The sequence below is a fragment of the Brienomyrus brachyistius genome, chromosome 12, assembly GCF_023856365.1.
Source record: "Brienomyrus brachyistius isolate T26 chromosome 12, BBRACH_0.4, whole genome shotgun sequence".
Lineage (NCBI taxonomy): Eukaryota > Metazoa > Chordata > Actinopteri > Osteoglossiformes > Mormyridae > Brienomyrus > Brienomyrus brachyistius.
Genome location: NC_064544.1, coordinates 9,545,255 through 9,569,631, shown reverse-complemented (window position 1 = coordinate 9,569,631; position 24,377 = coordinate 9,545,255). Strand labels below are relative to the sequence as shown.

The following is a 24,377-nucleotide window of genomic DNA, read 5'->3' as shown; positions in this document are numbered from 1 at the left end:
ATAAAGGACTGTAGCTTAAAGTCTTCTACTTGACTTAAAGGTGGTTCCTCACAAGATGTATATAGGGTGTACATACTTAAACAAATTTTTGTTTAATTGTTAATATTAACTGGAGAAAATGAATCTTTTTGTTTGGCTGTTGGTATTACGCATATTTAGAGACATCTGTTGACAATTCAGTGAATTGCAGATATCACAGAGAAACATTTATGTGACGGTGGGAGATTAGATTGCTAAACGTACTCTGCTGTCAGCGGTTAATCGTGGATAATAGGAAATATATAAATATCATTAAAAGTATGTAGCAGAGCAGCAATTTTCAGAAACTCAAGAAATTAATTCAGAGTGATTACACTGCATCTTCAGTTGCAAGACAGACACTTAACACGGTCCTCAGTGGATGCAAAGTCTGTCATTCAGCACTAATAATTGTTCTAGGAAGAGCAGATTTTATTTACTCCCTCATATTTATTACATTTATTTATTACAGGTGTAATACACTGCCCGGTATTAAAAGTCTCCATTTGAATATATATCAGCAAATATTTAAGAGCCAATGACTGCATCATTATTACAGCTCAGCAACGTTATGCAGCAATAAAGTAAAATCAGCTGAGCACCTGAATCTACTGAATGGCCAGGTTACACCTCCATCCATCATCAATGGGTTTTTCTCTTCCCTGTTGGCATGGACATATTCCAGGACAAGGATGCCAAGATTCATTGGGTTCGAATTGTGAAAGAATGGTTCAGGGAGCACGAGGAATCATATTCACGCATGTCTTGGTCACCACAGAGTTGCGACCTTAACCTCATATAAGGTCTTTGGGATGTGCTGAAGGAGGCTTTATGGAGTGGTTCAACTCACTTGTCAATACAGTATCTCGGTGAGAAATTAATGCAAATCTGGATGAAAATAAAGGGTGAGATGTTGCATAAGCTAGTGGAAACATGACAAATGTGCGCCATAATTAAATGCCATGTTGCTGTCTATTATGAGGGCACTAGACCTGCCAAACAGTCTTAACCATGCACAGTAAATTTGCTTTATACGCTATACTCTTAACCAGGGTTTTGCCGGGGTGCAGGTGCTCAATCGGTAAAATTTGTATGATCACATGTGCTCGAAAATGGGCTTTCGGTATATTTTGCTAACCGGGTAAAATTCGCTGTAATGTGTAAAGGGCCACTCAGGACAGTACTATTAGTCATCCGTACAAAAAGGACATGATTTAGCTCAATCAAATGTTGGGAGTGGTATATTAGTGGGTATATTACTTTCCCAAACTCTAGAAATGACTTGCCCAGGATAATCCTGTGACTGCATTAAAGTTAGCTGTATATTCCAAACGGCTGTAATATCTTTCAGCAAGCAAGCCAGGTAGTTTTTAATCACAGACTTTAGATGTTCATACGCAGACATGCAAACCGATCATTTATACATTTCGAATCCTAGCTTCCTCTGTGTACTAAATCTTATTCATATCTAGGAAAAGTGGCGATCTCTGCTGTAACGAGACATCGGTTCAGGATTTTGAGTTGATATAAACTATTCCATGCCCATTTGTTTTCTAAATTACTTTGGAATCGCAATTAACATTTAAATGTTCACATGTGTACCTCATGTTCAATAGCTGTCGCTCTATTACGGTCACTGGCGGTGAACTAACACTGTGCGAATTTTTAATAAAGGTGTATAGAAATACATAGTCTGAAAATCAAGAGGCGTACATTGTACCCGACAGTCCATTATTTAAACCACATTTTACATGTCTATTTCATTTAGTTTTACGGTCATTTGTCCATTTATTCTACCCTGTCCACTTCGTGTAATTAAAAATGAACAAGGATGTCGCTCTCCAAAAATAAGTCAACACCTTTGTCATCTTCTCCGGAAACATATAACCACACTGTATACGTGTGTGTGTGTGTGTGAATTATGTTTATATTCCATCGTGAGGACCAATTGTTCCCCACAATGTAATCAAAACCTGTTATTTTAAAACCCATTTTTCTGGTCCCCACAAAGATCTGTGCATACAATAAAAAAAAAAACTAAAAATTCCGTGTCTCGTGTTTTGCTTGGTTACTTATGGTTACGGTTAGGGCTGGATAGGGGTTAGGGTCGTCATGTTGGAATGAGTTTTCCCCATAGAAATGAATGGGGAGTCCCCACAAATATATAATTACAAACCTGTGTGTGTGTGTCAGAGAGAGAGAGATGAAGGAATATTGGATGGGTTTTGAAGAGTGAAGGTTTATTTTTCATTTTAAAAATTGTATTATGCATATGAATATAAAAGACTAATAATAATTACGAAAACCACACAGCGTTTGTTTGGAAATTACAGTAAGACCGTTATCTTAACAACAATCACACTGCACGTAGGTCTATGCATTTTCGCTGTCAGCTATCTGGGCTGCATACCTTTCCAGCTGTGGTCGTGACCACGGCAATCTTGGTATCAGTAAGAAAACCTGCCTCGAAAGTGCTGATAGTCCGCGTCGTGATACCCTTTATCTCGGATAGAGAGGTTCGGTTGGTAGCACCTTATTTGAGGAGACGCAAGCAACGCACAGTAGTATTATGCTATTTCTTAGGAATCAAAGTGTTAATTACAAACTGATGTCATGTTTGATCATCAGTAATGAATGATGAATCACATCTTTTATCACAAGGAAATACTATATTTGTTAGTATTTCTGTTCTGTAAACCTTTATGAACTACTGAAGGAACGAGTCATGAACAACGCAAGTGAAATACTGAACTTACGTTTGTTCATCATTAACGAATCATGACGCATCTTTTGTATTTTCTTCCTTCCCAGCCAAATCAGTAGTGAGAAGCTGCTTGTGTAGATCTTCAGATTCAGTCAACATCAAAGTTTTGACCAAGGCTGGACCCCGTGCAGGAGTTTGCCCCAGGCCCCATCCTCATGATGCTCATGCCCCATACCCATGGTGTTGGGTTTATTCTCAGATTTAAAAAAAAATCAATCAACCATTACTCCAGACTCGGGGTTCCGATAAAAAACAAAACACCAGTCCCTTTGGTCACAGATTACACAGGGGAAAGTTGTAAAGAAACACTGTTTATGGTGGGTAATCTTATCCAGAAAGGGCCATTTGGTATGTGGGTTTTTGCTGGAGCTCTTGTGATTAGAGGACAGACTGGCTGAAGAGGCCTCACACCTGGGTTTGACCAGCTGATCTAAAGGTTACCCCAGAAACTTGCACACACACCGGCCCTTTGTGAATAGGACTGGCTGCCCCTGGTTTATTGTCTGTTTATTACTTTATGTTACTTAGATGAGTTGGCCAGTTCACCCTATGTCATAAAAGGCACTTTACAATGACCTCTCTGTTTTCTCTATATGTTTCCACAGACAGTTTACTGGCTCTCTCACAATAGGCTAAAAAAAATAAGTTCTGTTTCCAAGAATAAATGCACATATGTGGACAGAATGCTGCTTCGGGGTGTCAGCATGGATTGTCATGGCCCTGGAGTTCAGGGCTGAATGTGGACCCAGTGATGTGTATGTTTCTTCCCAATTCTGTGCTGTTTTCTCTGGCTACTTGTGTTCATTTCTATACAGTAATACAGTACAAAGACACGCTATTCAGGTGAACTGGGGACTGCCCTAAGTGTGACTGATTGAAAAAGCAGTTAGTTTAAATGGATGAATAGCCGTACCTCTATTTGTGGTATCACACAGAGGCTGTGTGGGTGCCTGGAACAGCACGAGGCTGCTGATCTGTGCTCCAGCTGAGTCCACGACAGCAGATCCGTAGCTGGGGAAGTGAGTAAAACCATCGGCATGCCCGGAATGTTATGGCTTCTGAAAACGGAACTTTCATTGCTATTGGAGGTGCACAAATATGCTGATTTCTAATATTTTGGCATGTTTTTTTATGAATGATGCAAAGGACCAATCAGATCACCTGCTAGGACCGAACAGCACAAAATATACAGGACTGGATCAGGCTTTTGTGGGCTATAACCAGCGCAACTTCCTAAATGGCACGTGGAACTTGGTACTCATTACACCCTTATATTAATCTGAATTATCCATTAATAAATTCATGGATACTAACAAGTACTCCTAAAGAAAATAATTATTTGTTATATATTTATTCTCTTTTCTAATTATGTAATCACACTTTACAATATGTAGGGCACTTCTTTGTATATTTTTGATTAAGAATAATTGGTACGATCAGTTGAATAAGTTTCAAATAATAGGCCCTGTGCCAGATTGTAAAGCATAATGGCCACAACTGACAAATAGTGTTCATATAAAGCTAATTGACAGTGTAGAGAAGTCCTATTTCCTATTGCAGTCCTCTGGGACCCACAGGCAGTCCATGTTTTCGCTGTATATGCGATATATGTGTCCTTTGCCTGACTGACAGATCTGTCTTGCAAAAACATGGACTCTCTGGTTGGGAGCTCAGAGGGAGCAAAAACATGGACCGGCTGTGGGTCCTCGAGGACCGGATTGGGAAACACTGGTGTAGAGGATGAGCAGCAGCCACCTGGTCTGATAACAGGAAAATTTCTTTATATTTGCTTTCAAGCTACTTACAGATTTCATTGTCATATATATGTAGAATTGAATATTTTATTTACATAAGTATTTTACAGGGTTTTAGCCTGAACGACGAGCGCCTGATATTACTGTTAATACACTAATGCTATGAACTGATGCCATCGGTCTTACATACATCTAAGTAATCAGCAGTGCTGACTGCCTAGTCGACTACACTGTGCAGCTGAAGTCTGCCTGAGAGGTTGGAGGCTCATTGTACTGGTAAAAACTGGGTTATGTGGCGCAGTCGCAGTCAAGGTAAGGTCCTACACTCTCTTTCCTCACTGTGACAGAAGTTGATTTTTTATTTCATCCATGTGATACAGACATATTTTTATCTCTGCTTATATACCACAAATTACAATTTAATCTTTCATCATTTGAATATTGCCTTCTAGTTTGTTTATCTAATGTAGATAATATTAGTTAATATGCATAATTGGCAATATTTTATTATGTAACATAATTGCATATATAGCTATAGTGCTTTATCTTATCACTGAGTTGCATATGGCCTTCTAAACATTCAGTCAGAGCACCAGTGACTGAAACACACCTTTTGTGGTGTTTAATGATTTCACAGTCGGCATGTACAATTACCACCTACATGGGCTGAAATGCTACCAATAAGGACATGGACATGTTTACTGGCATTTGTGTAATGCAACAATATAAATGGGTAGTGTGTTTGGATCTGTGCCCCTGTTTAGAAGGTTGTGGGTTCAAATCCTGTAGTTGGCAGGGTAGTCCAATCACTGTTGGGTCTTTGAGCAGAGACCTTAACCCCAATAGTTTCAGAAACTGGTTGCTTCTCACATAACACTCCCTCCCCCACTGGTTGGTAAATTATACAAAGCAGGGGCCTCGCTAAAGAGTTTGGGCACCGTGAAGCCATATCATATTGGGCCCCCCCAGTCCAGACCAATCCAGTTATTTTCCAAATTTTCTAGGTTCCCTGGAATCATCCTAACAGCCCCCTCACGACATCCCTGATGCCAAGTGCGTTTTTGATCATGCAGATCTTACCGAGGGAACCTCCCCAGTTGACAAATCTTACTGGGCGAGCGCCTACTCCTCGAAAAGTCTCTGCACAGTCCTGCTTAGGATAAAATTCTCTTCTGAGTACATAAATGTACGCGTGTACAGTTGCCTACTAGATTTGAAGAACTACTTTACCAGCTATGCCTAAATGAAGGTGAACTATTTGAAGTGTAAGTCATTCACATTATTTTAAATATTAAGTTGTGTGAAGAGAATATACCGATAAGAGTTTGATTGCTATGAATTTATAGGTAATAGTGCAACTATAATTCAGTTGCTAACCTGAAACAGACAATCGGTTAAGGTTTTAGTAACTCAGAGGTTATATCTAATTAGAATCAGATAAATCTAAACCTAAAACCATCTAGGTTATATTACAGCGTCTCTGCTCTCCACTCATCCTCGTTATCATCAGCATAGTGAGATTACGCGAAGATTACCGGTATTGGGCTTTCAGCTGCACTGTGGGCTCGGCCGGTGTGGTCATTTCCAGGGTTGCCAACTTTGGTCAGGTGGCTGGAGTGAAATTTTCAATTCGAGACCAGTCTGCAAACACATGCACACGCATTTACTTGTATGTAACAGTTTTATTACCTTGTAAACAGTCCGTAGGGTTTACAAACTACCCCAGCGCTTTTGATGTGGCTAATTTTAGGTTTATAATGGAATAGCATAGATTTGCTGTAAGATTTCTGCAAGAGTGTCGCGCCGGACGCGCGAGAGTTGGCAACCCGGCCATTCACGCGGCGATCGATTCGTAACAGCCGCCCGCTGCCGCAGTGCCAGTGCAGCGCCTGCGCTCTGGCGGCTACTTCACAGCGTTCGGCCAGGCGCCGGTGAATCGGCCGAAGTGAGCGTCTGCGGAGCAGTGCGACGGGAGACGGCAAACAAGCCGGCGAGTGACGAGGCGAGCCTGACAACCGTAGCAAAAGTGACGGGAGTGCGTCTCCCCCCGCGGGCCCCACCACAGGTGAGAAAGTTTGGCGAAAGTGTTCAGACGGCCCGCCGCATTAAGTCACCGAAACACACGCGTGCGCTTGCGGTCCGACACGCCCGTTTGTGGTACCGCTGACGCCGCCGCAGACTGACGGCACTAGGGAGGCGGAAGGCTAGCGTCTTCGGTACCGAGAGTCCCAGTTACCCGGCGCAGGTAACCGGGCTGGCAGTGTGAGTCAGAGCGGCTCAACTTCTGAGCGAACGGGACAGGTAGGCGCAGAGCGGCGGGCTGGTACCGAGACGTACTCGGACAGATACTTTAAAATTTCTTTTATATCGGCGCACTTGTATTCGTTATTTATCGAATATTGACCGTTAAGTGCGTCGCTTCTTAGCGCCTGAGCTGCTGGCATTTACACCGGAGGGAAGCCTTCGCCTCCGAGAGACGGTAAAGGCTCAGTCTCCCGACTTCCAGTCCTGCGAAATTGGGTCAAATTAACTAATTATGCAAAAACCAACCCAGAAAGAAGAAATTTATATTCAAATTAAGCCAACTGACATTTCTATGGACAGCCCGCGCGCTTAAAGTGACTGATTTCTTTAATACCGATAGCTATAATAATGATCAGTTTTCGGTTTCGTTTACAGCATAGTTTCATTTCTCGGACGTATACACGTTATTATGCAATATTCTGGTCCTGGACTCGCCCTAGCAAAACTGAATGATATATATTTATGTAGGATGAGGCCAAAACGCAGCGACAGGTTTCCGCTGATCACCGAAGGATTTTATTCTCTCCGTCTCCAAAAACAAAATCGTTTCCCATTTTATTCTCGTTCGTCCGCATTGAAGTCTGTTTTTTTTTTCGACCATAAAGGGGTAAATTACGAATAAACAAACCGTGACAGCCGGCTGGCTGGATGTAGTTCGAGTTGTTTGACTAATTGCTTAACAATAACCACAGACTTTGTTATGGCGATGCTGCAGTTTGCTTATTGCTAAGTCGGTTGCGCAGTTATTTTATTGCGCGTTTTAATTTGAGAGCTTTTTTAAAAGCAAGTTTGACTATTAAGCGTAGACGTGGGATTAGATATAACAGAGTGTATGGTGTTTGCAGGGCTCCTACGAGGAATCTGAGCTTGATGATCCACAGGAACTTTACCCACTGCGAGCCTAAGTTTTATTTTCGAGTGGTAGATATTTAATAACTTGGGATGAACTGTCGGTAACTTTATTACATGTACTTAAACGCTGGAAAAAAAATTGCAGTTAGTTGAATGTAGAAAATGTGCAAGCATTTATTAATAGAATTTCTAGATTTCGGTCTAAATAAAACAGTCAAGGACGAGAGCAGCTTGAAAGTATGATCCTGAGGTATTCAGAAAACCTGTAGTAGAACTGAAATGTTATTATATAACTCGTATGAATCGTATAAAGCAGAGTGAGCATAATATAAATTCACTTATTTAAATTAAGAATTAAATTAAGTTTAACAAACACGATTTCTAGGCCTTGATCGTATGTATACAGAGTGCAGATGTTAAGCACAGAGATGTTGTTGGTGTCCTCCAGGATGTCGGATGTGGAGCTGTTGAAGAAGATGCTCAGGGCTGTGTTGCAGTCCAACAAGAATGGCGTGTCGCTATCACGGCTGCAATCCGAGTACAAGTCCCTGACGGGCGAGTTTATCCCTCACAAGCAGATGGGCTATCCCTCGCTGGACAGCTTCCTGAACAGCATGCCGTCAGTGGTCAAGATGGAACGTAGCCGGACAGGAGAGGTGAGGAGAACCTACATCCCACTGGGCTGACAGGCACTGAGTCACCATAGATCAGATGCCTTGTTCTCCAGCGAGGCTCCAGTCCAGAGTTGGGACCAGGGGGCTGACTGGTATTTTTGCCAGCTCGTCATTCTGTTACCCGGGTTCAGCTGATCCTCAGTCTGACAGAACCGGTTTATCTGGTCTTACCAGTTCCCACATGGTCACTTTAACAGAGGGCTCAGGCATTCCAGAAAGTTCTGCTGCCTAGTGTTGTAAGAGGTTTAGACAGATGTGCATGAACACCCCACCCCCCCATACTCTACCTTGACATGTGCTGGCTTGGGACCTCCTGAAATCGATGGCTGACACTGATGAAAGGTACCATTTTAGGTTTCGATCATAAGATGACTGGTGTGATTAAAGTCATTAGAGGTGATGCGAAATGGTACAGTTTACAGCAGATGGCTGTCTCGCAGACAGATAAACCACGCCATATTTCCGACTTGTCTTAAGATACTACTGGAAGGTATGACTAAATTTGGCTGATAGAAAAGTTATTCTCCCTCTGCTTTCTTTCTCTTCATTATTTTTTCACTACTACTTATGCTGGATTAGAATGTGTGTTGTAGCTCTCAGAGATCCAGATGGTTTTTAGAAGCGTCTGTTGTTTTTGTAGCCGGATCATATGATTCTCAAAGCCTGCCGTCTGGTCAGTGCAGTAACAGTGGGTAGGAGCTGATTCTTTTGCGTAATGGTTTCTCTTAGTCAGCATGTTAAGGTAATGGACTGTAACCAGAAGGTTGTAGGCTCAAGTCTTTGGGAGAACCCTGTAATTGTACCCCTGGGCAAGGTTACTAAATTAATGCTCATTACTGATAGCTAAAGTTTTGTTTGGATAAAATGATGCCATGAAATGATCAGAGGGTGACACTTTTTCAAAGCCAGATGGCCTGTACTTGCAGCAAGGCAAGGTGGTGGTAACAACCCCAGGGTCCTCTCACCTCCCCTCCTCAGGTGGTCTGCTTTGCGGCGGTATGTAAGGAGACGGCGCACATCGCCCAGCTGGTGGCCCGCCAACGCAACGCCAAGAAGGCAGGCCGCCCCCTGCTTGTCAACTGCCAGATGAGGGTGAAGCCAGCGACACCCTTCACGTTAAATGGTACACTTCCGCCTACCGTATGTCTTTGCTACCTGCCTGTTGGGGATGTCCTGTCAGTGCATTCTGCAGTCATGGCGCTTTGAAATGCTATCGTGTCTTTATCAGCTGATAAAAGAGCCTGCTGTGTAGCAGTTGGCGCTTTGGGTTGATATGAGTTAAGGTAGAAATGTATGAGAGGAGTGTTATTTTTATCTGCTGTGAAGATGGCTCTCGTTTCTGCATCCAGATCCACACACACAACTAAACGCATTCAAGTGGTTCAGCATAGATTTGTAAATAGGATTTTGAGCTAAATGAACCGAAGTCCATAAAAGCCTAAATATATGGCTTGAATTGAGTGCTGAAAGGGCTGTAGGGTTTGGCAGACCCAGGCGGTTCTCCTAATGCCTTCAAATGTATCCTCTTCAGCCTCATTACTGGCATGGGATGCAGCACAGAGTGCAGTGATTACAGACTGCAGCCACTTGTTTTTGCCATTGTGGTGCTGTGCTATGGTACACGGGCTTGTGCGAAATCCCACTGCTTTATTACCACGCCTGCATAGAGAACTTCAGACTCCACAGAAGCTCAGCACAAGTATCGCAGGGCGGTAGCTGGTGGAGAATTAAGCCGTTGTTAAAAAATGGTTCAAAGTTGTCGTTTTGTCGCTGTGGTGTGTCTCATAATGACACCTGTATGTGGCGTTGAGATGGATTTAGGGATCCATTATAGGCATCTGGGAATGGGACCCCGGAATGGGGTCTTGCCTGTTTAATAAAAATCTCATCCGCGATGAGACTCAACACCGCTTTTGCTGGAGATTTTCTCATTTGATGGGAACTTCAGCTTAAAAGAAGCTGTCAGACAGATTATTCACATTAAAAAATAAGTGGTGTAATCCTGCACTATAAAAACAATTGCAACAGTAGCAACATTAGTTTTGTGCTGCAAGAGTGATTATTGGTAGTAATTAATCGATCAAGGTCCTGCTGTTGAAGTCTGTCTAACCTATCAACACCATAATCACCCTGGTACATACCTTGTACCTTCTTTAAATTTTATTTGTAACTTGAGGCTATAAATATGAAGTTTCCTGGACTGCAGTTTTAAGGAGGAAGTAGCGAGTGACTGTTTACGTTCTTATCTGGGGTACTGATGCCAGATTTTGAATTTCAGTGTTATGTTGCCAGAATAGTGCCTTCAGGTGAAGTAGAATCAAACTTAATAAATTACTGTGCATTATGCAATAGTTCTTTTCGTACTGGTGCAGCTTTTGGTACGAAAATAGCTAGTACAGGAATCTGTCCTATTTCAGTGTCCTTTGAGGAATTTGCCAGTGTACAGGAAGTTGAATGAATGAAGTGCTGATATGGGGCTAGATGCTCCTTTCAGTAGCTGTTGCCTGTGGATGTCATACAGCTTGGTAGTGACATCTCTGAACGGGTGTGATGCAGCAAAAAGGAGGATGTCTGTGTTTGCTGCTTTGGGGAGAATCTTGCTTGTCTGCCAGTGTAGCATTTGGCTGCGGGCCAAGCTGCCCTGTCCCTCGCTCTGCTTTTATGGTTCATCGGAAAGCGCTATCGAATTTGCTCATAAATCAAGACTGTAAAGTCATCCTGTCTGATTGCCAGCCCCAGGGCACAGAGGGACGGTATGTCAGCGGGTAGTACTTGTTGGACCGTGGCAGGCAGAGGTGATATATTTGTGTTTTTATATTGGGAGGGGGGGTTAGTCTGAGCTTCTCACCAGGCTGACGGGTATGCCGTCCTATTGGCTTCTCTTCTGCCAGACTGACAGTTTGCAGTCTGCTGATTTCATGCTCTCTCTTGCAGCCTTAGACTGTTGTGCTTTTTTTTTTCCTCAAAAAAAAAAAAACCGTGTCAGCTCTTAAAGGCGATGTATTGCTGGTGCTCTGTTATTGCATCTTGTGCCACTGCTTAAAATGACTGTACTTGTCTTTTTAGGTGTTTATGGTCCTTCACTTACATGCATCTGTCGCACGAGGTTCTCTACAAACAGTCCAGTCAAGCTAAAAAAAAAAATAATAATAATAATAACTCTCGTACTGGTGTACTTGCTGTTATGGTCACTTATGTTATGGACTCCGAACCCACAGCAAACCTTAATGGGAGAAGCAGGTTCAGAAAATGAATAGATGGATTAACTACATTATATGGAGTCTCAGTTCTCCACAAGTATAGTTGTCTGTCGATACTGTACCAGCACTCCATGTAATGTCCTCTTCTATATTTCGTCCTCTGCAGCCAAGCCGAGGACGTCTCTTCGCCAGCCAGACCACATGGGTCATGCTGGACAGGGCATGCCACGCCTGTCCTTGAGCAGCCGTCTCGGGGGCCCTGGGGACTTCCGACAGGTATCCACGAGGGACACCCAACATGACGGGCGGCTCAGCGCTGCCCAGAACAAGGCCCCCCCAATTCAGATAAGGAAACCTCCCATACCGGGTGACAAGTGAGTGAAGGGACCAGTCTGTAATACCTCTTCCTGATGATCCTCAGCTTAAAAGGCCTACTTGTTATCTGATAGTCTAAATGACTGCTCTACAGCAGACAATTACTGCTTTTTTGCCAAAATGCCCTGTTATTCCTCACAGGAAGTGATTTAATACTAACCTCTAGTAACCCTAACTGGGTGTGGGCTACATTACGCTTGTCTCACTTATGGGCTGGGAAACATGCAGCCATATTTAAAGATGCTTCACTGCTCTCTATTGTTTCTAAAGGCTCTGAAGACTTATCCAGAGAATGATTGTCATCAAAAACAGGCAACTAAGTGCCTGTACAGACCTCCTCTTTACGATCTGTATACACATGAAATTATATGAGGTATACAAGGAGAACAACTCATCAATCGCATGCCAACCTTCCTAGACGTGAACTTGGAGATACCTGGCTTCATTAGTGTTGTCACCTTAAGCTTTTCAGAGTGAACACATGCATTCCTGTCAGAGCAAAATGAAGGAATTTGCAAGGGCAAATTCTCTCTCTCTCTCCTCTCTCTCGAAACAACGGTGGTGCAGTCCATCTTGGATGCAAATAGTGGGCAATTATCGACCTGTGAAAAACATTATTATGCATCTTTTTAGTATTTATTTTTAGCATATATATATATATATATATATATATATATATATATGGATGAGTCATTTTGTCAGATGCACCTTAGAAATAATGCATTATTTCTTTGACCTTGTCTCCTGAAATGGAAAAGCAAGCATTCAGTCCTCCAGTGATGGAAGAGAGAGGCTTCAGTTTGGTTGCTGTCAGCCTGCTTCTCATTGATTGCTTTATGATGCTTTTGGTCATTCCCCCCCCCCCCCAAGTGCCTGTTTCTAAGCTTCATTTCCCCCATACCTACTCAAAATGCTTGTGTCTCTACATGTCCCAGTAGTATCTTATTCTTTAGAATGATGAACAGTACCATGCCAACTTATGTTGATTCCAAACTCCTGACTCTCTTTGATATTAATGTTCCTGAACTGCTGACAGCTGCAGTACGGCAAGAGAAGGCCAAAGAAATTCAACTAGGGACATAATTAGCTTAGTACATTACTTTATTGCCCGATTGGAATTGAAAGTCCAATTGACTGACCAGAGCTCCAGGACTGGAATTAAAGACCCTTGGTCTCGCTGAACCATATTGAGTTTATGCTAGTTCTTGCTCCTGAGTGTTTTGAGCTGAGGTATTTGTTGATATCAGGGTAATATGAGAGGAATTTGCAAGTTGCCACATTTTGCAAAAGCCTCTCTGGTCTTCATTAGGCTAACTGGAGTGCATCCCTGATGGTGCTGTTCTGACAGGAATGCTGACAAGTAGACCTTTTCATTTGCGCTGCCTCCTGATGTCACGGGCTTGATAGCCCCATTCCTGGCGTGTTGTGTGCATGCGTACGCTCCGGCCCAGCTCTGGAAACCCCTGTAGCCCAATGAAATGGGGCGGTTTGTTGGAGCTGTCCCTGTTGCGGTGGGGCATACAGATATCAAGCTTTATTTCCACTTGGTTTTTACTGCCAATGAACTACAGCCTGGGCCATACTTTAATAAAATTCAGACTTGGCTCTTGTCCCTCCTACACAGGACTTACATTGTCATTAACGAGAATAACCTGGGTGTAAACCTAAAGGTCCACTCCTCCTGGCTTTCTCCCTGCTTGATTTCCCCAGATTGCTATTGCCATTCAACTTTCTGCATGTCAGCGAAGGTTAGCTGTTCCCAGACAGCAGGTAATGAGGCTTGATGATGGCACCCCCTCCGCCTGCCACCCGCCCCCCCCCAACAGAGATTGGGCCCACTTTGGAGTCCCTCTCTTACACACTGACACCTTTAATGAGTTTGGAACCCCCCCAGCACTGCCGTTGTCCTGCTTATTCAGCATGCTGCGCTGGGGGGGGGGGGTGCTTTTTTAGCCTGGCACGGTCCACAGCTAGAGAAAGCGACTGACCTCACTGGCTGTTTTGGGTATATTGTTTGGGGCACCCTATCCAGCCTGAAAGATAGAATGGGGTGCATTTCCCTGAGCAGCAGAAAAACAAAGATCCGTCAGAAAGCATAACAATGGGTCTGTGTAATCCCTCTATTTAACATAGTGAGAAACTGTCCTGTATCGATATCCTGTGAATCAGCACATCACAGGGCCGGTGCAGAAGCTGGCTTTCTAGTCACTGCCTTTAGTTGTGGCTGTATCCAAAGCCACAAGCCTACCTAAATCAGCAATAAATAATGCACCTTTTGGGTTTCTAGCTGTCTTGTAAGTTGTCAAATAAATTTCTTTGTTCCTTTACAGAGGTTTGTTGTACAGAGGGTAATGTTATACCGTAGGACTGGAAAAATGTTCCTCCCGGATGTTTTACCCCATGCAACTTTAATTTTAAAGACCATAGAAGCGTTAGTTGGTGATACAGGGATTTGTTTATGTTTATGCTGGGTTAGAGAATCCCGATGGGAACCAGCTAAATGGAAAGATGCCTTTACAACCTAGGGAGGAAGAGTTCTGGAAGATTGTCATGAGTACAGTATTGGGTAAAGGGCAGAGAGCATGTTGAACAACCAGGGATTTAATGTCCTGTTCAGGACACTTCTGTCTTTCTCTCTCTCTCTGAGGCTCCCACATTAAAATGCAGGTTTCACTGGTTTGTAAATCCAATGACCTGCTGTGGACCAGCTGAATTCTAATGTTAATTGATAGGCAAATGTAAATTAGGTTTAAGGAAATGTACAAGCAGAAATTGTGCTTGCCGAGCTTTGTGTGTGTTATGAATAAAGAATTGTTGAAATGGCCCATAAAACGTTGCCGACAGTGCATAGGGGAAATATGGCAGGGTGTTGAGATGTGACTCACAGGCATTCTGCATGGGCTTTGAATCACCTCCTGACTCGCTCTGTGTGGGCTTCCTGTGGGTGCTCCAGTTTTCTCTCATACACCAGAAAATAGGCTGTCTAGGTAAGTCGTATTCATTGCTTGCATAAGTGCAAAAGAGACTTGAACCTCAACCTAAGGTTTAGTAAAGATCACAAAGTAACTGTGGCTGTGTGGGACATTTTTCGCTACAGCCTTAACTTGTGGCTTTGTACCTCTACTCACCACATAACCGATTATCCCCTCTTTCTGTTAGGTACGACAAGAAGATAACCCTACCCGTGAAGTTTCAGAAGGAGGTAAATTTGACCCTGTCCAGGAATCTTCAGCAGACCAGTGGTAAGATTAACGTGATGGGACATTGTGTGCGTGCGTGAGGGTGTGTGCGTGCGTGCGTGCGTGAGGGTGTGTGCGCGCGTGCGTGCGTGAGGGTGTGTGCACACGTGACATCACATTGGCCTGTTATGAGCACGACAGCAGCCTGCTCCTAAAATTATTTTTCTTCTGCAATAAAATCAGCAGAAATCATGGTAGGTAAAAGGACTTGATCCCCTTGAACTTTCTGGTCACTCCTATTTTGTCTTCAATCAACCTTCATTGCTTTAGTCAGTCATCTAAATCAGTTTTTCCCAATCCGCTTCTTGAGGACCCACAGACAGTTTATGTTTATGCTCCCTCCCAGCTCCAAGTAGGGAGCTGGAAGGGAACAAAAATGTGGACTGGCTGTGGGTCCCCGAGGACCAGACTGAGAAACACTGATCTAAATGAATTCCAGTGTTTGTCAGTCATCCCTTTATACATTCTCAGATATTTCGGCTATTCATCCATAAACTATTCATTCTCTTGCAGCTCCCTCTAACATAAACCAGAATGTCCCTCCTGGGAAGTCCAGACCACTCCAGTCCAGTGGCTACAATCAGCAGTTGGTCCAGAACCGTCTTAGGGACATTCTGAATAAATACAGCAATGGATTCTGGGTGTCGAAGCTGCCTCAGCTCTACCGTGAGCTGTACAAACAGGAGCTGCCGACAGAGGCGCTCAAAGACCTTGAGCAGTGGTCTCATGTCTGTATGGTGAGTTTGAATCAGTGTCAGGGTATCTTTAAATTATTCTTGTCAATGTACCTTCTGGAAAGGTGTACATGAGGTTCCAAAATACTAAATTCTCCAAAGCAAGCTCCTTTACGCAATATCGTTTTGACTTGCAGTGCAATGTATAGAAGTCTATGCTTGTGTCTAGAAGGGTATGGGTTCGAATGCTGTGCCTAGCACAGAAATCATTTCACCTTTGAGTGCTTGAGAAGGGCCCTTAACTCTAACTTCTTGAGGGGAACTGGGCTACTCTATTTGACCCCAAGCTTTCCTTACTTAAGCAGATCATTAACTGAATCAGAAGAATGAAAGGTTTTTTTTTTTTGTGAAATTCAGGGCTGTTTGGCCTGTGTGCCTGTCCTGTTTTGGTGTAGGTAGAGAAGCCATGTAGCACCAATCCGGCAGAGCTGTTGCTCTACCCCGCTAAAGAGGTGCCCAAGACCAGACCCAGCTCATCCCCATCTTCGACCCCTTCCCCCAAGCCATCCCCCACCATGCGGAAGCAGTCCAGCTCCATGTGCCCCGGGGTCTCTCCATCGGCTTCCCCACTGTCTTCTCCCCCGTCGTCCCCCGTGGGTTTAAGCCCGGATATCAAGGTCAAGTTGGGCGAGCTGCTAGCTAAGTACAGCAATGGGCTTTGGGCCAACGCTCTGCCTAAGCTCTTTCAGGAGACTTACAAAATCCGGTTCCCCGAGCATGTTCTCGATGACCTCAGTGTCCTGGAGGACATCTGCACTGTTGACTATCCAATGCCTGACAACCTCAAGAAGGCCATCCTGTACCCTCTGCGAGATGTAGACGAAAATCGGAATCGCGTGGTGCCAGAACGCATGTCACAGACGACTCAAGATGTCCTTCGCCGTCCCAGTGCTGTACCCCCTCTCCTAATTCCTAAGGAGGAATACCCATCTGTATTGGTGGTGGAAGTGGCCAGCACCGACAGCGTTACTCTCAGGCAAGTGCCCTAGTTTCACTCATGTTTAAAATTTGTGTTAGGCTTGTTATGATGAGGATCAGCTAGTTATTCAAATACCTGTGATGCAGCAAAACTGGGTTATTCGGCATTGCTGTACCAAGAGCTGCTACCAAATGTTATACTTCATACATCTTTATCAAGTATGTGAGTGTGTAGATTTAAATGAGCTGTCTGGTGTGCATGTGCATGCGTGCATGTGCGTGCAAGGGCTGCACAATTAATCATAAAAAAACACAATTTCGATTGATACCTCTATGCGATCTCATTTCTGAATTACAATGGTTCTGCATTGTATTACATCAGCTAGATCAAAACAAGCACTCCTACTTTTCGCCGAGTCTCGAGTGTTCCATAATTCTGCATTCTCTTTAAAGGCCACTTTCCTTTCCGTTGTCAGAAGTTGATATGCCAATATCAATAATCCTGGATCAATCATTTGTTTGGCACAGTCGTGTTTTGTTGTGTTTCCTGTTGCAGTTTGAGTGCAATGAATGTTTAAATTTAAGAAAAATCATTACAGAGAATCGTGATCTCAGTACTAAACAAAAGAATCGTGATTCACATTTTTTTCACAATTGTGCAGCCCTAGTGCGTGCATGTGCATGCATGGAGAAAACCTTGTGGTATGGTCCCAGCAGTGTGAATTTCAGCACTTTGGTAAAACGGTAATGTTTTTAATTCAAAATTTCCCGTTGAAGTTGTTGATTCGAATGGTCTGCATGGTTGTTGCTGCTTCGCAGATTTATTGGTAAGGACTACTCCCAGGCTCAGGAGACCCTGGAGGATGAGATGCGGGAGTTCTATGGTCAGGACACCACAAGGAAGGTCATGTCATCTCTGGCTGTTGGTCAGCTGGCTGCCGTCAAGGCTGAAGAAGAGGAGGAATTCCTTCGCGCACAAGTGTGTGAGGTCATGGGTGACAAGGCCAAGGTGAGAGCCAGTATACTCGGCCTCCGGGCCGCTTCCAGCTTGTGCGTCGGCTTCTGCCTTGAGTCAGGGTGCTTATGGCCTTTTCATTGGCAGGTGTATTATGTCGATCATGGGTTTTCTGAAGTGATCAACACAGGCAAACTTTTGGACCTGCATCCAAAGTTCTTCAGACTGCCATTCCAGGCCACTAAATGCAAATTAGCAGGTGAGCTGTATTTGCTGTCTTCCTTTTTTTTTAATTTAACCAGAGTAGTGGAAATTTCAAGGGGCTGGGGGGGGTGCTAACATTCAAATATTTTTATTCAAAGCTTGTTTAATAAAGAGGCAAGGCCTAGACTCAAGCAAAATTAACATGTTCATCTGATTTTTTTAAAAAATCAGTCAAAAATTAACTTCTTGGAATTTGTGGAAGGGCTCTAAGAAAGTACTAACTGCAAGCTTTTGTTAGATGATGTGCTGTTCTTGTTGAATTATTCATGTGTCTGTGATCTTGGGTGGGAAGTAGCCCCTTTATAAAATATTATAAGTGGGTGCTTTCAGGCTTGGAGCCGTTTTGCCAGGAGCCTCCAGTGATTAAGAAGTTTGAGACCATGGCCTGTGGAAAGATCCTCTTGGCTGAGATCCTGGAGCGGGGGGACACACCTCTGGTTGTGCTATATGATACCTCACAAGATGATGATGTCAACATAAACACGGCTTGCATGAGAGCCTTGCAGGACAAGTCTTTGGAGAACACCTTAAAGGTAACTTGACAGTCTTGTGACACGTCGGGAGATGATCCTGAATCTTTAATACGGCATGTTTAGAAGCTGTTGCTTAATGCCTTTTTTTTGTATGTGCTCTCCCCCGAAGGTCAACGGCACCCACATGCACGTCAGCGTGACCAATGTTTGCTCCGATGGAACCGTTTATTGCCAGTTGTCGTCACGTGGTCTTGCCAAGTTGACAGAAATGTTGGAAAAGATTGAGGCTTACTTTCACTCCCAGGTAAGAGATGTCGTGAGCCTTGCCTCGACCGAGGACACAGTCTTAGGCTGGCAGAGGTTTATGCCGGCCAGGCAGTGGATGTAGCATAGACAGATGGGGTGGGTTAATACCTTTAATAAGCTGTGAGACTGCAGGCAAAATAATCTCTCGGGTCACACTGGAACTAACCCATCTGGAAAAACCAGTGACATTTTGCTGAGCTCATACTGTTGAATTTGAATAAGACAGTTCTCATCATTGTATGTTCGATATGTCGATTTGGGATTTACTGATGTGATCGGCTGGAAGCCGGCTGTGCTGTCGAGTGACGCAGCATTTCCCTGGGTCTGTGTCGCTTCTTTGGCACCATGGTAGCAGTCAATTTGCTTGAGGGTGATTTTTGCCCCCAGATGTTCTTCCAAGTCCTGTTGGGGGTGTTTGAATTACAGTCGAGTTTGGTCGCTTGATGGTGTGACCTGATCTCCTGTGTGCCAGGTGACGTCAGAGTTTCTGGTGTCCAGGCCTTTCTGTGGAAAATTCTGTCTGGCCCGATATAAAGGCAAATGGTCTCGAGTGGAGGTGAGCGATCCTATTGGGGGGGCACTGCAAACACGGAGGAAATAGCTTACCCATTGTTTTATACAATTATTTCCCCATGCACATAGAAAGAGGGCATTCTATATACAGTGGTCCCCTCATATTATGCGGGAGGTGTGTTCCGTACCACCATACCGTGATTTTCCTGTGCTGGTAATATGGTAATTGATAAATTACGCACAGTGAGACATTACCAACATTAAATACAGTAGTAATAAAGTACATTGTACATTATTATACAGTACTGTGCTCTCGAATAAGTGATTCTAACATTTTAGCTTTATTCTCAATTTTCATTGCTCTATCATGTATCAAGTAATAACGGAGCAATGTAAATCAGGCTTTTTATGCTCTTTTTATAAGACGAAGAAATAATGAAAAAACATGCTGTTATTTTATTTTTTTTCGACTGAGGTAAACTGCAGATACAGGCAGCCTACTGTATGAACTGTGTTTTAATTTAGCCGTACAAGTGGCACTGTAGGACTCAGTTTGAGATGCGCCTTGTCGCCCTGTCCCAGATCACCAACTTGCATGGCAGCCGTGTGTTGGACATCCAGTTTGTGGACGTGGGTGTCCCTGCTTCCGTGGAGGTCATTGAGCTGCGAGAGGTCCCGCCCCCCTTCCTGCGAGAGCTTGTAGCTATTCCACCTCAGGTCAGCTGATTGTGACATGAGGCCAGTTAGGCAGTCATTACCAGGCTGTCAGAATTTATCATTACAACCTTTCTGTGTTTTATTACTATTTGCCAATTTCTTGGGGGACTGGTGTCAGCTGTCATTTAAGGTGACATCAGATTAATTGGGGGTCTTTGGGAACAAGTTACTCAAATATGGACATTTCAGTAAGGCACTGGAAACTAGTCGGTTATCAGTCACCTTCTGGCCTCTCCAGTCATTCTGGAGGTATTATGTAAATCCAAAAGCTCTACTGGGCTCTTCATGAGCAGGTATAGCGATGGCTATGATCATCCCTTAATCTGTATTGGAGTATGTATCGCTTGTGGCTAAGTAATCAGCAACAGGCAATAGCAGTGCTGGCATGTTACTTTGGTCCTGAAAGGATGCCTCCGCATCCATCCCCGGCCATGACTGTGAAGGGTTTCTCTCCCCGACAGGCTCTGAAGTGCAGTCTGGCTGGGCTGCCCCTCGAGGTGGGCTCCTGGACCCCAGATGCAGTGCTTTGGTTGAGGGATGCTGTGCTGGGCTCCACGGAGTGCAGCATCAAGGCCAGTACTCCCGTTATGTCAGTGTTGTGCATGTGCTCTGTACCCACAATGCATCTGTATCACATCTATGCTAGGCTATATTTACTAAGTGCCCTCAAATAAACCAAATGATGTGTATTTAGTAGTGATGGCCAAATGAAACTTCGTGAACTATTTTCTGTATTTTTTTGGCCCCAGTAGATGGCGCTCTTGGTTTGCTTTGTGGCATGAATTAAGCCCTTTTTTGAACATGGAACACCATCTAGTGGTACCAGAAAATACAGCATTTGGTTCACGAAGCTTCATTTGGCCATCACTAGTATTTAGCATATATAACCAGAGGCTGCTACTTGGTAAATGAACCAGTTCATTCATGACCTATTTTGTGATTCCAATGATAGCATTTAAACTCTTTCCCCAATGGTACGATAAAGGATGATGAGTCATGATTATGATGATACTGTGAGGCCCTGCCTGAAAACACCATGTGACTGGAAATGTCAGGATCCAGTCACGTCACTCTCTCCCTGACTCATTGTATTTAGCCTCCCGTGTCCTTGGGAATGCCACGGTGGCTTGGATTACATTTGCATAAGCAGCTTGTGGTGACGCTCAGTGGTCAGCTGTAGTATAAGTCAGTATAGCTGCAGAAACTTCAGGACTTACAGAGCAACTGAAGTGCTCTGTATTCAGCCTTGGTCAACTTCAGAAATAGAACACATTAATCTTTGTGTACCATCTTTTTCACCTAACAGATAGCTAAAGTGGATGAGGCCAAAAGACTAGTGCACATCTATTTGTTCACATCCAAGGACTTTCATGACACGGGGCATAGCGTCAACCAGCAGGTCGCTGACATGGACCTGTGGAAGCATCAGAAGGATGTGTTTCTGGGCAGCTGTGGTCCTGCCAAGAAGCCCAGTTGCCCAGCCACACTCCCCGGTGATGGCAGGGCTAGCCCTCAGCTCAGGAGCAGCCAGCCCGCCCCCGATCTCCAGCTTCCCCCGCTGCTAGAGCTGCCGCCCTTGGGGCAAAACATAGACATGTATGTGTCTGTGGCCTGCCATCCGGGCCACTTCGTGCTGCAGCCCTGGAAGGACCAGTACAAGTTGGTGGTCCTGATGGGAGAGATGATCCTGTACTATAACAAAACTGAGGAGAGGCCAGTCAATGTGGAGAAGAACCAGATCTATGCTGCCAAAGTGGAGAACAAGTGAGTAGCAAGTTCTTGGCTTAGGACCAGTGCACAAACACTGGGGAGATTCACAACAGGGTGTACATGAATATTTCAGTCATTTACATTCCTAAATGTACATTCATAGCCCACTCTTTCCTACAATTAACATAAGCTGTTGCAACATCAGTATAAATTAAAATGTTTATTTGTATTAAGCATATAAATTTTGGCTTGTCAAGGAATTTAATCACACTGCTGTTTTTGAATCGTGATAGACTGCCTTCACGCAAAAATGAGGAAGTCCCAACTTAATTTTGTTCTAATACTTTTCCTGATTTCTTGGAAGCTGGCCAGTGTGAAGTTTATGCGTGGACCCAAGGTCCAATAGGAAGTGGTGTCGGTTCTAAATGAAATATCTTTGATGACTTTGTAACCTTGTACTGAACAGTGAGAAACAAAAATCTTTTTTTTTTTCTCTGTAGTATTTCTGTTTTCCCTTAAGCTTTTTCTTTTCCCTCTCAGAGAGGACTCCTGCTCCTCCTAGCCGCTCCCATGCCCCGTGACATACTAAACCGGTCTCTCTTTGTCCCCTCTTGTCCTCTCAGCTGGCACCGTGTGCTCGTGAAGGGCATCCTGACCAATGGCCTGGTGTCCGTGTACGAGCTGGACTACGGCAAACACGAGCTGGTCAGCTGCACCAAACTGCAGCCGCTCATCAGCGAGTTCCGCCAACTTCCCTTCCAGGGAATCACAGCACAGCTGGCTGGTAAGGATGCCCTGGGTGGTCCGGTGATTAGGCATGGCTATGTGCCTTCTATAATTACTAACCTCAGCTTTAGTATATACCGCACTCTAGGGGTCCCCAGCCCCCAGTCTGTGGATCATAACCCCTCATGTTTGCGCATCTGAAAAAATGGAAATGATCAGACTTCTGAAATCGCTCGTATTGAACCCCCCCCTCCCCCACCAAGATCGTGTTAACGGTATGAAATCTTTGTCCATGGACATCACAAAGTTGGGAACCCCTGCACGTCCAGAAAGTTAAATTGTTTGGATTTTTATTTCTTGGACCTGAAATTGTCACATCCTGTCTACAGTATATTAAACATTACTTATCAAATGCTCTTGTTGGGCCTGCAAGTACTTGAAGGGTTCCCCCTTGTGGTGCCCAGTAGTAATAGCAATTACTTTTCCCCACAGTAGTTCTGATTTCAAACCTGGTGTCTTGAACTGTGTAAGTGCAAATCTGCTTTTCCTGATCAGAGTTTCACTGACCCCTATTCCCACAGGAGTAAAACCTCTACAGTGGTCAGAAGAAGCTTCCATGGTGTTTAGGAACCATGTGGAGAAGAAGGCACTGGTTGCCCAGATCGAGGTGGTGCATGAGGCAGCCCAGCCCTGGGACCGGAAGGTGGTGGCGTACCTGGTGGACACCAGTCAGGAAGACAGGGACATCTGGGTGCATGACCTCATGTCTGAGTTTGCGGAGGAGCTTACCAAGCCAGCATAACACAGTCTGAGCCCCATCAGCAGAGTCCTCTTCCTGCACATGCTGAACTGCAGCTGCATCTGAGCTCGGCACCTGTAACACAGGAAGTTCAGGCTCTCCCACGATGTTTCCTGCTTAATTAAGAGTGTGGATCCGTTCACATAGTACTAAACATGCTAAGATTAACTCAATGTTCAAAGTCATAAAGTTTACAATATTTATATATATAATATACAGCTTGTGTTCATGGAGATGTATAAAGGTGGAAAAAATTCTTTGTTTGCTTTATACTATGAAGCCTTTTGACTTCCAGCTGTTTAGTGCTGTTGTGTCTTAAATTTATTAATACAAAACTACAGCAACTTGAATCTATTGTGAAACTAATTTATGGATGTTTGGATAATATAGTTCCTGCTTTTCAGGTCATTGCCTATTTCCTCGAGGCTTGAATGGGAAAGGCTGCGTTGTATTTGAATTTTCACTGCTTTGTTGATGTGAAGGGTTTATTTAATGGTTGACCGAATTTCTAGAGTGAAATAAAAATAAAGTTTGTGAAAATACTTTTCGCTGCGTTTTGCTACATGCCCATAAAGAAAGGTTTCAGCTGTGAGGAAAAGTATGCCCCAATGTTCTTGGTTGATCATTTGAATATAGATGGTCTTGACAAGTTATGATCATGGGGGAAGTCTGGGAAAGAATAAGGGGTTCCATTTGGCACCAGTAGGGTGCTAAAGAAGATAATTCAATTGACGGGCCAGAGAAGTGGCTGAGCTACCATTTTCTCTCACGAGAAATCTGTCGTCTCCTGTCCCTGTCTCAGGATCCTCACACACTGGGAGGTCACTCTTTATATGTAAGTTTGCTCACAACACCTACACACAGCACCTTGTTGGGGAGGGTCTTTTGGGGTATAAAGGGGGCTGAAGAACTTTAATTAGTATTTGAGCTGCCTTTCAGTATACGGTGTATGTCTACACTGTATTACATTATTTTTTACTGTTCAATAAACCACCGTTTTGCTTAAACGATCCTGACTCTGCAAATGCATTCCTTACACAGCATTCAAAAAATAAGTGAATCTGTCTTGACAATGAACCCTT

General features: G+C 43.9%; 1 protein-coding gene across 4 annotated transcripts; it reads left to right on the top strand.

The window, feature by feature from the left end:
* Positions 1-6,369: 6,369 nt before the first annotated feature.
* LOC125705062 (tudor domain-containing protein 7B-like) lies at positions 6,370-23,837 on the top strand. 4 transcript variants are annotated; one of them, XM_048971389.1, is made up of 17 exons: positions 6,370-6,601; positions 8,141-8,348; positions 9,345-9,489; positions 11,733-11,940; positions 15,101-15,183; positions 15,694-15,917; positions 16,310-16,890; positions 17,652-17,841; positions 17,935-18,046; positions 18,382-18,584; positions 18,694-18,828; positions 19,303-19,386; positions 19,926-20,060; positions 20,522-20,632; positions 21,367-21,824; positions 22,394-22,554; positions 23,078-23,837. In XM_048971389.1, the coding sequence occupies exons 2-17, from the start codon at positions 8,142-8,144 to the stop codon at positions 23,296-23,298; spliced, it is 3,258 nt and encodes a 1,085-aa protein (XP_048827346.1). In that variant the 5' UTR covers positions 6,370-6,601; position 8,141; the 3' UTR covers positions 23,299-23,837. The 4 variants fall into 4 exon arrangements, with proteins under 4 accessions (XP_048827346.1, XP_048827347.1, XP_048827348.1 ...); XM_048971390.1 differs by lacking the exon at positions 6,370-6,601 and adding an exon at positions 6,684-6,837; XM_048971391.1 differs by lacking the exon at positions 6,370-6,601 and adding an exon at positions 6,933-7,015.
* The last annotated feature ends 540 nt before the right edge of the window (positions 23,838-24,377 follow it).

What these genes read in the sequence shown, in the direction of transcription:
- LOC125705062 (XM_048971388.1), top strand. An exon ending in AGTGGTCTCATGTCTGTATG is followed by an intron (nt 15,918 to 16,309) that starts GTGAGTTTGAAT and finishes GTTTTGGTGTAG; the next exon opens with GTAGAGAAGCCATGTAGCAC. An exon ending in CTTTGGAGAACACCTTAAAG is followed by an intron (nt 18,585 to 18,693) that starts GTAACTTGACAG and finishes TCTCCCCCGAAG; the next exon opens with GTCAACGGCACCCACATGCA.